Source organism: Phascolarctos cinereus, unplaced genomic scaffold (genome assembly GCF_003287225.1).
Source record: "Phascolarctos cinereus isolate Bilbo 61053 unplaced genomic scaffold, phaCin_HiC Scaffold_4;HRSCAF=312, whole genome shotgun sequence".
NCBI lineage: Eukaryota > Metazoa > Chordata > Mammalia > Diprotodontia > Phascolarctidae > Phascolarctos > Phascolarctos cinereus.
Window position 1 is genome coordinate 211,736,238 of NW_027555847.1, and position 13,137 is coordinate 211,749,374.

The 13,137-nt window shown below is 36.8% G+C and overlaps 1 protein-coding gene across 1 annotated transcript in view; it reads right to left on the bottom strand.

The window, feature by feature from the left end:
• The window catches only part of USP42 (ubiquitin specific peptidase 42), a 55,983-nt gene that overhangs the window by 16,270 nt on the left and 26,576 nt on the right, over positions 1-13,137 (bottom strand). The window contains exons 9-14 of the mRNA XM_020965277.2: positions 11,547-11,658; positions 10,158-10,298; positions 9,884-9,984; positions 9,435-9,588; positions 7,963-8,718; positions 7,735-7,829 (exon numbers count right to left, since the gene is read on the bottom strand). Of these exons, the coding sequence (XP_020820936.1) occupies positions 7,735-7,829; positions 7,963-8,718; positions 9,435-9,588; positions 9,884-9,984; positions 10,158-10,298; positions 11,547-11,658 (1,359 nt within the window). The remainder of the gene's footprint in view (positions 1-7,734; positions 7,830-7,962; positions 8,719-9,434; positions 9,589-9,883; positions 9,985-10,157; positions 10,299-11,546; positions 11,659-13,137) is intronic.

The following is a 13,137-nucleotide window of genomic DNA, read 5'->3' on the forward strand; positions in this document are numbered from 1 at the left end:
CCTGTGATTTCACTGTTGTAGAGAGCTCCCAATAAAGATCCCTCAAGTGATGTAGATCTATCAACTCCTCAATAATTTATAGTCTTAGAGACATGCCTGGCAGCAGTTACACATTAGCATTTTATATTCATCACAGAAGAATCAGAACCCTCCTGTTTTCAAATCCTTAGTTATCGAATCAACATCACTGATATGGATGTTGCTTCTAATATTAGACCAAAAGTTAGACACATCTTTTCAACCTATAACTCCTGTCCATGTCTTCTCCATAAAATCCTTCACTGAGGGTCCATCCAATGTGTTGGCTGAGAAGCTTACTCTGGGCCTCTTGATACTATGTCAATGAAGCAGGAGGGTTCCCCACGACTTATCTCATTCTTAAGTATCAACCAATCATGCATCTAACTCTATATCATAGCCTAGTCAACAGGCAATTTTCCTGTTGTTTTTTCCTAAGTGGATAGTTTTGAGTAATCATGCTTCATTTATGAGGTTTTAAATGTGCCAAGGATTGCTACAATAAGTACAATGTCATCCACGAATAGGGGAATCTAGAGGACTATCAGTATTTAGAGGAAATTCCTTGGACTCTGCTAGCTCTCATCCATGAGGATGGCAAACACTTTTGGAGAGCACGTCTCCCTTGTTTTATGCCACACTTAATATTATTAAGTGGAAGGTCAATAAACAAAAGTTCTCTGTTATTTCTTTTAAAGAATTTTGTATTATACTTTGATAGATACATGGGAAATACCTTTCTGAAGAAGACTTTAAGGTGGCTTTGCTCTGATTAAAATTCCTCTTTTAAGGTCAAACAGCAAGCATAGTAGGATTTGATGTACTTTTCAATCATGTGACCCTAAATATTTGGTCTGCTATAGAATGTTGTTTGCTAAAGACTGACTGCTTATTTCTCATACACTCATCATGCCTGTCCTTGGTGTATATGGAGGTTATTTTTGTAAAAGTTTTCCAAAGCTAGGAACATAAGCATACGAGTTAGTCAATAAATACTATTTTTCAGTCACTTTTTAAAAAACAATGTCTATAATTTCTTCTAAGCACTTCTCTTCTCTCAGATATCTGGAACATCAATCTCTTAATTCCTTCAAAACTGAATCATCTCCAAAATGTACCTCTACTTGGTAAACCTGGTTTAGTCCAGTTGCTCTCCCTATCTTTGTTTTATTTTATGCCATTTCAACTTTTTTTTTTTGCTTTTTAGGCAATTGAGCTTAAGTGACTTGCCCAGGGTCACACAGCTGGTAAATGTTAGGTGTTTAGTCTGAGGTCAAATTTGAACTCAGGTCCTCCTGACTTCAGGACCGGTGCTCTATCCACCGTGCCACCTAGCTGTCCCCATTTCAATTTCTTTAAGCAATACATTCAAGAGTATGATGTTAGAGTACAAATCATTGTCACTGATAGAGGAAAATAAGTTTATTATAGAAAATGATTGATCTTTTCCATTATTCATCTGTTCACTACGCTTCAAGCTTTATTCTTAAAGGCCCTCAGGATGATCTGGCTAAGCTGGATCTGTAGTTATGCTTTCTGTAAGTGTTTTTTCTCCCATTACTTCTTGCTGCTTTATGAGGCATAATCTTCTACTACCCTCCTTACAAATGAGTTCATATTCTAACCTGGTATTGCAGTTGGTTGCCACATATCTCTGCTTGGCAAGGAAATCAAATGTTTGCTGACAGGATATTTTTGGTTTCTTCTGGTTTCCTTGGTGAGAGGAATGATTTTTACATTGATTAACAACTTCCTTAGGAAGTAGGAATACTCTGTGTCAATATCTGTTCTTTTATCCATTTTACAACATCTCATCTGAATAGATTAGGTTGGAGTTACCTCAGTTTTATGCCACATATTCTAATTTTTATTTTTTCCTATAATTAGTATTGATTTTGATCTTTGTTTTATTAAGTAGAAGATAGTTTGATTATACATAGACAGCTGATTCTGAAGTGACTCCAACATCAGTAATGAGTTGTTTCTTGTCAATTCAAATAAATGCACTGTTTTTTGAGTCAATGTTACTTGCTTCTTTGCCACATCAAGCACCTTTCCACTGTCTTAAAGGAAGTATTCACTTTATTCATGAGACCTCTGTATCATCAACAATCCTCTGGCCTCTCTCATGTCTTATTCTTGAATCATGTTTTTCAACTTTTTTTTTTGCTGTCCTTCCCTATGTCATATTTATATTGAAGTCATTAAGCATTAAAGCATATACTCACTTAATGACTGAATTATTTTATGTTGTGTTTCTCTACCTTCTCCCCTGCAATAGTCACAAGCATATGAACTACAATTATCTACAGTGGTCTTTTTTGCAAATGCTGATTATAAGCACTGCTTATCATTTGATGACCAAGTATTCCATGAAATGATGTTTCTTAATGCCTTAGGATGTTGGCTAAAACCCACACTATCAACTCTTTTGCCTTTCCAAGAAGAACTGATAAGCTATCCTTTGAATTAGCTGGGACATTTTTTTTGTTTTCCAGTTTCGTTTATAGTAAGAATGTTATGATTGAGATGATTTAGTTCACCTAGTGTTATGTCAATCAATTACTGGGCCAAAGATTTTACATTTCATACAACCAACAGACAAGTTAATGTTTATAGAGGGTCTAAAGACTGTAATTCTTAGCATACTCCACCACTTTTTTCTGCAATTGTCACAATCATGGCAGAAGCAAAAAGGACTGCACAACACTATTGTGTATTTTTGTTTCATGGATAGCCATGGACAAGTTTCTTCCCCAATTGGCTAACTTACTTATGATGAGACTTTCTGAATGTCCCAAAGTGCTTTTTTAATAAATGAGATGAGCTATGTGGTTCTTTTTTCCTTTAGGGAGAAAATGAATATATAACCACAAAGCAAAAGAGATAACAGGGGAAGGGAAACGGAGACTCAAGACAAAGAACAACCAAAGCAATGTTTGCAACAATACTTATTCATAAACAATCTGGCTAAGACTGTTATTCCAGGAATTCTTTTTGGACCAGTGATGAATTCATATGTTTCTTTGAAGCCTAACTTCACTGTCTTCTTCTGAGTTTGTGTTTTGATCTTCCCTATCACCATAATAACTTTCTATGATCAAGTTCTTTTTTTGTTGTTTGCTCATTTTTCTAGGCTACTTCTTGACTTTCAATTTCATGTTGGAAGTTGCACTCTGCTCCCAGTATGGAGGGGACACTATCCCAAGCTTCAGGTTTTTCATACTACTATATTCTGAACTAATTCTAGGGGTCTGTTTTCACTTCTTCCAAGGTGGTGTGATCTAAGGAGAGGTGTTTATTCCTCTCCTGGCCTGTGCTCTGCTCTGTGAGTGACCCAAGAACTCTTCTCTACCCTGGAATTGTGACCTAGGCCCCTGCTGCTCGGTGGCTATAAATGCTTTCACTCTTTATGACCCTGGATTGTGACTCTGGCTCCTGCTCTCCTGTAGTCACAAGCCTGCGCACTCCTTTCTGCCTTGGACCTGAGATTAGGGCCTCTGCTCCTCTGTGAGCAACCACAAGTACTCTTCTCTGCCCTAAAGCTGTGACCAGGAACCCAACTCCTCTGGGGCTGCAAGCACTAGTGCTCCTCCTTATTCTGGAACTGCAACCCAGAACTGTGTATAGGCAATGCAACAGGGTCCTGCACCCAGTGTCAGCAAAGAGTCCCTGTAATCTCTTTCTGACCAGCTGTCCAACTCCTTTACCACGTATAGGCTGAGAACTCCTGAAGCTGCTGCCACCACCGAAGTCTGCTGCTGGCTTGCTAGAGCGCAGCCTGTGCTACACTGGGGTTCAGGCCCAACTACCACCTTGGTGAGACAGACCTTTCCTGTTGACTTCCCAAGTTGTCTTGGGCTAGAAAATTGTTTCACCCTGACCTTTTGTAGGTTCTGCTGCTCCAGAGTTCAATTTGAGGCATTATTTTAAAGTTGTTTGGAGAGAAATTTGGGAGCGCTCAAGTGAGTTCCTGAGTTTACTTAATCATATTCCTGAACCATGTTATATTCTATGATGTGCTCTGGGGAAGGTAGCCTGGGGTTGAGTGAAAGGAAAGTCATCATTATAAGTCATGAAACAAGTACTATTATTTGTACATTCAAGGAATATATGATTGTCCTAAAATTTATAATGAATGTTCCTGATAACTTTCCTAGTTTTAGGTGGGAAAATGAATGAGATACCATGCCATAATCAGGACAACATGGGTGCTGGCCTAAAATGAAACCCTAAAACATTAACTTGTAGCATTAAAAACACTGGATGGTGTTAGAACTAGTTTGCAAAATTAAAAGAATTATTTGAGGGAGAGGAGTGGCTTATAAGTACCTTAGCTGACAAGAGAATTACTGAAGGTATGTACTAGTTAAAGATAGAAAAACAATTACAGAACCCACTTCACAAACAAGGCAGACTGAAATTAGAATCACAGCTTTATAGAAGCAAAGAGGTAGAAGGGACTTTAGAAGTTATCTAGTCACACCCCATCCCTTTTGAATGAACCTCCTATACAACATCCCCAACAAATGATCGCCCTAGCTTTTCTTGGAACAGTTCCAGTTCCAGAGACTACTCATTATGTTTTCTGACATATTTAATTATTAGTAAGTTCTTTGTTAGAGTGAACTAAAATATTTCCCTATAGTTTCTACCTAGTAGTCCTAGAGAGAGAAAAATTACACAGAATAAGTCTAATTATCTTCTATATGACAGCCTATTAAATTTCTGAAGACAGATATCATGACTCCTCTAAGTCTTCTCTTCTACAAGCTAAACACCCCATAACTCTTTCAACTATTCTTTATACAACAGAGTTTCAAGTTCCATCACCATTCTGAGAATGAAAAAACATTTTGATTTTATTCTCCACCAATCTTACTTCCTCAATCATACTTCCAACCCCTCTCTCAAAAAATCTTAAAAAGAAAAAATGAAAAATCTGTTTTCATTCACAGATCCTTTTGGGAAGAACGAACTATGTTCATTGAGGGAGATGATGCAAAACTGACTAGAAAAGCATACAAAGAAATATGATAGTCAGACCTCAAATTTTCTCTCTAATATTGGCTGTAAAATATTAGAAATAAATATTCTATTTCTTTCTTGACGAAATACTATCATCATTTTGCCCAAAGGACCCCCAATCTTCCAGAAAGTAAAGCAAGTATTTTTGTCTTAATCCATAATCTTACTAGCTTTATTGGCCATTACTAATGGGTCCTTTTTATTTTGGATTCTACCTCCTCCTTGGAAACATAATTTAATATTTGCCAGAATTCCTGCTGAGCATTAGGGTTCTACAATTTAGTTTCGACTCTCTGGCTATGTATACTACATTCATCTGAAGAAAAATTTAAAATCACAGAACATCAGGTCTGGAAGGAACCTCAGAACCAATTTTGTCTGACTCCTCTCAAACTCCCAACATAACAGAAATGAAGAAAAAGAAGCCCAGAAAGGCCAAGTGACTTGCTCAGGGTCACACAGCTAGATGTTAGGCACTAAAATAGAGACTAGGATTCTGTATCTCCTGACTCCAGTCCAGTGCTTTTTCTGTGATACCCCTGCTTGTGGAGGTGGAAGGATGGATTAACAACTGTCCTTGGCTTTCTGAGGAAGTGCTAGTGATAAATGCTGAACCTGTTACTTTGACTGATTACAATGTCTCCTCTTCTCCTAGGTATATAATTTACCAGCCTCAAGCCTAAGGAGTCCATCTTTGCTTAATTCTAACAGTTGTTCATCTAACTTGTTGCTTTTTTACATACAACTCAGCCTTTTATGAAGTTCTGTTGCCTGAAGAATGCTATTCTACCAGTATCCTCTTAGAAACTCAGTATAAAAGCCTTAGGTTGCCCTAGAGCACCAACTAACACCATTAACCCTTGAAGTTTGGGGCCTCTTTTAGCCTAGACATTGGTTCCCCCCAGTACATCTTTAACTCTGCTAGAATTAGGTTAAATTTATAAGGAAGGTTTTTAAAGGTGGAAAAAATGGCCTCAGATTTGATATATCCTCTGGGCTAAATAGTCAACCTATGACTGATAATAACTATCTTCAATCAATTAAGCTGAATTTTTGTGAATCAAAAAGCAGAAATCATCATTTTTAAAGTCCAATCTGGGGGTGATAATCATTATTAGTTAGAAATTCAATACAAAAGAACAAAGTGAATAGAATACCCTCCAAGTAAAGAGGCAATAAAAAAAAAATTATATGGGAAAACACATGTGACCAGGAATGAAGAGATATGGATTCTACGCTTAGCTATAACACAGCACCTCTGGTAAGTAAATGTAACCTCTTGATCCTCAATTTCTTCATCTCTAAAATAGGGGGCTGGAGTAGATCATCTCTATAAAGGCCCTAACTTCCTGAGCTAATATTCTATTACTCTAAATAACGTAAAAATGTGAAATAAGTCACACAGTACTGTTGGAAGTGGTAATTTACCCTAAATCAAAGACCCCTTTACTTCCAAGAGGAAATGTATTTTATACCGTCATTATTAATTACAAGATATAGGGTATAAATATTTACATTATTATTCAAAATACCACCCCAGCTTCTTCAATATTTCAATTAGTACCAGCAGTCAAGAAAAATGTTTGCCTCACATAATTCTCCCTCTTCCACTTTTTCTTTCTGCACTGAAACAGTAATCACGAGTAGTAGCAGAGGCTTCTTCAGAGCAGACAAAGGGTTTGAGGTGAAGTCAACACCTTACTCATGACTAGGCTTGGAAAATTCACTTCTCTTTTATGGCTCAACTCCTTACTTCCCACCCACCTCCCTCCTAGGGAGTACAGGGCTATTTTCTTCCCAGTAATTCTCCAGCACTGATGGAAACAGTAGAGCAATGAATTAGAGCTGTCGCAGCTTCCTGAACCTTTTCCCCCTGGATCAAAATAGCTTAAGTTTGAAAGGCTATTCCAAAAAACACTGCCTTTAAATCATCAAGTAATAAGGATACTGAAAAGAAGTGTTAAGATACCTATACTTGACTACTTGGTCATTGCGTTATAGGCTCTAGAGACAGATTACACCTCCTCTATGACTAAAATAATCTTGAAGAACTGCTGTGGCCAAAAAATCCATCACCCTGTGATGAATATGCCAATGTTTCTGCCATTGACTGCTGTGTAACTCTTTGGCAGTTACACACACAGGGAAATCTCAAATAGCAGGCAAAATCTCAAAGACTAATAAAGAATGGCAAGCCTCACACTCTTGTCCCCACTGTTCAGAGTGAAAATACCTAAGAGAAATTGGGGGAAATTACACAAGTACACATGGTACTTAAATATATAAACATTATTATTATTGTTATTATTAACGATGAACTGTGAAGTTATAATCCCCAAAACAAGGACAGCAACCACAATTACAACTGAAAAGAGAAGGCTATTTGAAGGAAGAACACACTAGCCTGAATAAGTCTAATTTAAATGGACTGTCAGACTCATATATTAAAAAAAGCAGAAAATTTGGCACGCAAAAACTACATTTTTGAAAACTTTTCCAAGTTATTCTGTGATATTAAAAGATCATTTCAGGAAATCACATGCAGATCAGTTAAAATGCAGAAGTAGTATAGTAATAGTAATTAAGTGAAAAAAGGCCACTAACATTTGTTTAAATGCTACAGAGCTTTAGTAGCCAATGAGATTCATGACAAAGGACTTTCATTAAGATTATTTATTCTTGTATTACCTTATATCATCAGTCAAGCTTTTTAATTTGTTGCTGAATCTGAAAGACTCTACAATTCTGTCTTCTGGGAGTGGAGGCAAAGGAGTAGCCATCAACTAAAATAAAAAAACAAAATACTTCTTTAAATATACCAGTGGTACAATTTTTTTTCTGTTGGTGGCTGTTTACTATTACTGTTAAATTAAAAGCCACCCTTTTAAAGTGTGTAAACTGATAAGAAATGCTTACCTTTCCATGTAATCCATTTGTTTTAGAAAAGGGATTTTCTGAATGTTTAGCAGGCTTGACTTGGCAAGTGGGATCATCAAATGACAGTCCATTTTCTTTAGGTTCACTATTCTCTATACTATTAGCACCATTTACTGTCACAGTTTCTGGCAGTTCACGATGAGAAGCCTCATCATCTTCAGCATCTTGACAGGAAGAACAAGTGTTTGGGAGTATACCAACTCCATTTCCAGTCAGAAGTCCATTGAGAGGTTTTGCATGGCCATTCTCCTTACCCAGTCCCTTTGACTCCTCATCAGATTCTTCTGAAGACTCTGCACCATAAGGGACCAGCACACTGGAGGTGAGCTTGGACTTGCCATTCATTACTGGCTTAGAACAAGATTCACTAGGTGTGATCTGTTTTGATACTTTAGTAGCAACTGACATTGTCGATGCATTTGAGGTAGATTGTAATGCAGAAGAATTAGTAATGGTAGATGAGGGAATGGACTTGCTGAGGTTTTCTAAAGAACTGTTGTGAAGATTAGGTTGAGACTGACCTTGTCTAACAGGCAGCTTGTTATGAATACTGATAGTGATTTTTTGCTTCTTGGGAGGCTCAGGAATAACTGAAGGTCTGTTAACTGTCCAGTTTTGAATAGAAGTTGAAGCAGGAGCAGGACTTGCTCTGTTTAAATTAGAATTACTAGCACTTGCTACAGAACAGCTTGGAGTTTCTTTCAATGGTCCGGTCCCATTTAAGTGATTAGAATTCTGCAAGTAAAATATCATAAACTACTGTGATATTTCAGTCACACAGACACATACACAGATGCACACATATACATGCAGGTACAAAGTTGTATCCAATTACACATTTTTTTTTATCATACATACTTTTAAAAAACTAACCAGAAGCTTAACATAACAGATAACATTATCTTCTCTTCCATCTCTCCCTCTTAATCTCCCTCCTCCCCATCTAATTTCCCTTTCTTCACTCTTCTCCCATCTAGCACCCTTCCTTTTTACCCTTCCTCCCCCCACAAACATTTACCCATGCAGATACACTTACAATCACTAAATACATTTGTTTCCTTTGGATAAATGGGTTTTTCATTAGGGAAGCCAGCTATGGAGGACCAAAAGAATCAGACTTTTTTCCCTGATACACACACATACACACACACACACAGGACAAGTTCTCAACTTTGACAAGAAGGAAAAAATGTCTCCTAACATTTGGGCCCCCTAGGGGGACCTTTCCTGTCTACAAGTAACTTACTTCCACTCATCCACTTAATCATACCACTAACACATGACACTGGGGAAATGCCACTCAGTTATAAGAGAGACAGTTTGTGCTCCTCTATTATAGTTAAAACCTAATTTTTTTTCAGAGTTGAAAGGGATCTCATTGGCCATTTAGTTCAGCCTATAAATTAACAAACTAACAGCAAGGAGTTCGTACTCTACCTATGAAATGTTACCTTTATCATATGAGGAGGAAGTTGTGGTCCAATAAAGCCTGACACAGTCTGTTTATTATTGACTACCCGTTGATTGATCACTGGTCGAGGAGAAGACTGTCCTGGAGTATGAATGGAATGAGTGTGTTCACCTCCATTTTTCACATCATGGGACCTAGAAAAGGGAGGCTGTTTATATTAAACTGCCAAGAACAATACAAAAAGCTTCTCCTTGGAAATAAAACTACATATCGCTATTCAATTTGTACATAAGAAACCTGGCTCAACAGTAGAATATGGAAATCTTCTAAACTATTTATTCAGTTGTTGATTCTTCCAGTAGCCTACTAAAAATTCTGATAACCTTATTTCAGCCTTGGTCCTAGTATCTGCCAGCAAAAAAGTCAGTATTTTAAAGTCATTTATTTCAGTGAGTTGATAAATGGATATTTTGTTTATAATCATAGTACCTGATATAAAAGAGGACATAAGCTTGCTGATTAAGCACTGATCTGATGTCACTGGTAGAAACAATGGAATCATTCATCTGGTACCATTGTCCATTACTAGCCTGCAAAAGAAAATGAATGAAATCCTTACAATGGCTATAATTGGATAGGAATAAAATACCATAGACAGGATAATTCACTTTAAAGTAATAGTCAGAGGGAAGATAAGACTAAAAAGATCCCTAGTAGTACTTCAACTTTTTTAAATGATAAATTTGAATGTTTAAGCACTCACCTTTATGTAACAGTAGTAATGACCAGCATGACAGCTAAAACCAGTATGCACTAACACTGCATACAGAACATAAATAATTGGCTCTCCATTAGGTTGAGACATATATGGTCGAATATCAAGATACTCAGGATATTTCACATCCTAAATAAAAGTGGAAGAAAGAAAAAAAGTCATTTCTGAATGCACATTTTACTTAATAGCTTTAGAACAATTTTCAAAGGATAGCTCTCATAACTCACTCAATTAAACGTACAGTGAAACCCTTCCACAGTCCTAAAGTAGGGGGTTCCCTTATAGGCTGTGTTGTTATATCAAGGGTTTAATAAATGTAATTGTGTCTCAACGAACATGATTTGACCTCTGAGTTTATGCAAATCTATGTTAAGATATAATCCTACTACATTTATCCCCCCTGTTCCAAAACAGATTCCATAGAGATTAAATGAATTCTCTGAAGAACAACGTTATAGTCATGATGAAAATTCCTGTGTTTCAGTCTCCTAAGAAGTGGGTGGTCAGAAATTAGGTAACAATGGCAATAAATTCTTGATTATTCATAAACTAATCATTTTCCTTCTCCCTCCTGCTGCCTACCTTTTGATCACTTTATTGCTCCTTAGCACGTCCACCAGAGGGGTGGGAAGGAGAAGGGAAAGAAAGTGAAACTTAAATCAGTCAATGTTGCTACTATTGAGAAACTCAAGTAAAAAAGACTTTGGAAGGGAAGTAGGCTTAATTAAGTATGGGCATTTTCTGTGAATTTCACTTATCCAAGCTCTCCCTGTCTTCTCATTACCATGTATAATGGAGAGCTAACTATAGGCTGAAACATAGATGATACATATTAGTTCTACCATAAGTAACTATCAAATAATCAAGTTAACCAACTGAATAAGCAATTATTTAAAATATATGCTAAAGGAAAAATAGCTAGCTGGTATTGTGGCTAGAGCATGGGACCTGAACTCAGGGAAACCTGAATTCAAATCCTGCTTCAGACACTTATCTAGTGATGTGACCCTGGGCAAGTCACTTAACCTCTCTCAGCCTTAGTTTCCTTATCTGCAAAATGGGGATAACAATAGCACCTACCTCCCAGGGTTGTTGTGAGGATCAAATGAAATAAATTTATAAAGCACTTTGCAAACCTTAAAGCACTATATTATTAGCTATTATTGTTATTACTGTTTCTTTAATACTGTTTATTCTCTCTCTCCCAGTAGTCTGCAATGAATCCCCTACACTATAGGGACAAAGAAAGGACACAGAAAAATCAAGAGACAAAACAGTTTAGTTACATATTACTGGTAGTTTGGAGCTACTTACGAAGTGCTAACACTTAAGATCTGAAAATTTTCAACATAAAGATGGGAAATACGTTCTACATACCTTGGCAATTTTTCCACCACTGAAATTTGCAAAACGTTTCAAAGATAAGGTAAGAACATTAGATGATCTATGTATAGTAAACCTCTTTGAAGCTGGAACCATCTTTTTACACCTTAAAAGAAGCACAAACAGTTGGTTACACTTGAGATGAATGTTTTCTTTGGTATTTCATGTTCTTACTTGCTCAAAAGATATGGCTAATATTTTCTTCAAACATTCCAAATTAGTTTCCAAAAGAAGTTTAGAGTTCAGGTCAGTGAGAGACAAAGCTCAGAGTATACGATGAACCCTAAAACAGACAAAATCATAATGAAATTAAACTTGAAACTTTTCAGAATGATTTTCTGAAATGAGCATTTAATAGAGCCCTGTAGATTTTTCATCAGGACTTCTTAGATCTGTGACCTCCATCAATGTGGGCACTGCCTGCAGTGATGCAGATCATGAGCTATTCCTTCCCTCTCATCCTGTGCAATTCTTGTCCACGTCCTCCCAAAATTTTCTAAAAGGTCCCCACTCAGCATGCAAGGGGCCCTTCTTTAGGTTTGGCATTTCATGCCTCATTGGTCTTCACATAGGCTTTCTATCAATTGTCTTTCACTCTCACTATAAGACTAGCTTATCTCCTTTTCTAGTCATACATCTTTCTCCGATAACATCCTTTACATCATTTCTTTTGCCCAATTCTTTGTGGATAATGTGCTACAACTTACTCATGCCCACCAGGTACCACTTCACTGCCCTTTGGGTAAGACAACTTTAATTCTTCAGAGACTGATGTTCTATGACTTGAAGCCACACAGCATCACCAGAAGAAAATACTGTTAAAAAGATGGGCCTTTGTTTCAAGGAGATTCTTGGTGGGGAGTCTTTAAAAGCACTTCCCAATTTCCCCAAAGGCAATCCTGTCCACTGCTCCCCTCTGTTCAATTCTGGGCCCAGCTCAGCTCCAGGTTTTTAGGAAACGTAAAAAATCAAGACACTCCAGATCTTGGTCAAACAATGTAAATGTTATTGATACATTAATTTTTTTTACTTCTTTCCTAAAACTAACAGCAGGGAATGCAATATTTTTTGTAACTTGTAACAAGATAGAAAGTTAAAATTTTCAAAAATCCCTATAGTAAGTTATAAAATCAAGTAAGTTGAATTACAGAAGAAATGAAGGCTAGATGTGAAATGGTCTTCTGAAATGTAAATAATATTCACTCTACTGAAGTTGGGAGGACAATGGGTCTGAAAGCAAGAGGTATGCCTGGGTTCAAATTCTAGCTCTGATTCTTATTTAGCTATGTGAACATGATTAAGTCATTTATCCTCTGAGTCTCAGTTTCCTCAGCTGTAAAATGAGAATAATACTTGCACTATCAAGCTTACAAAACTATTCTCAATAAATGGCTTTGTAAACCCTAAAACACTATATAAACTTGAGTCATAACTATCTTCAGCAGTACTCAGTCTATTATCATTTACATAAAAGTATTCACAAACAGAAACAAGTACCCCAATTATGAAACTATTTCATTATTGTCATTGTAACCACAATCTCCATTAAGGAACTCATTTTCTAAAATCATGAATGTAGCTCAAC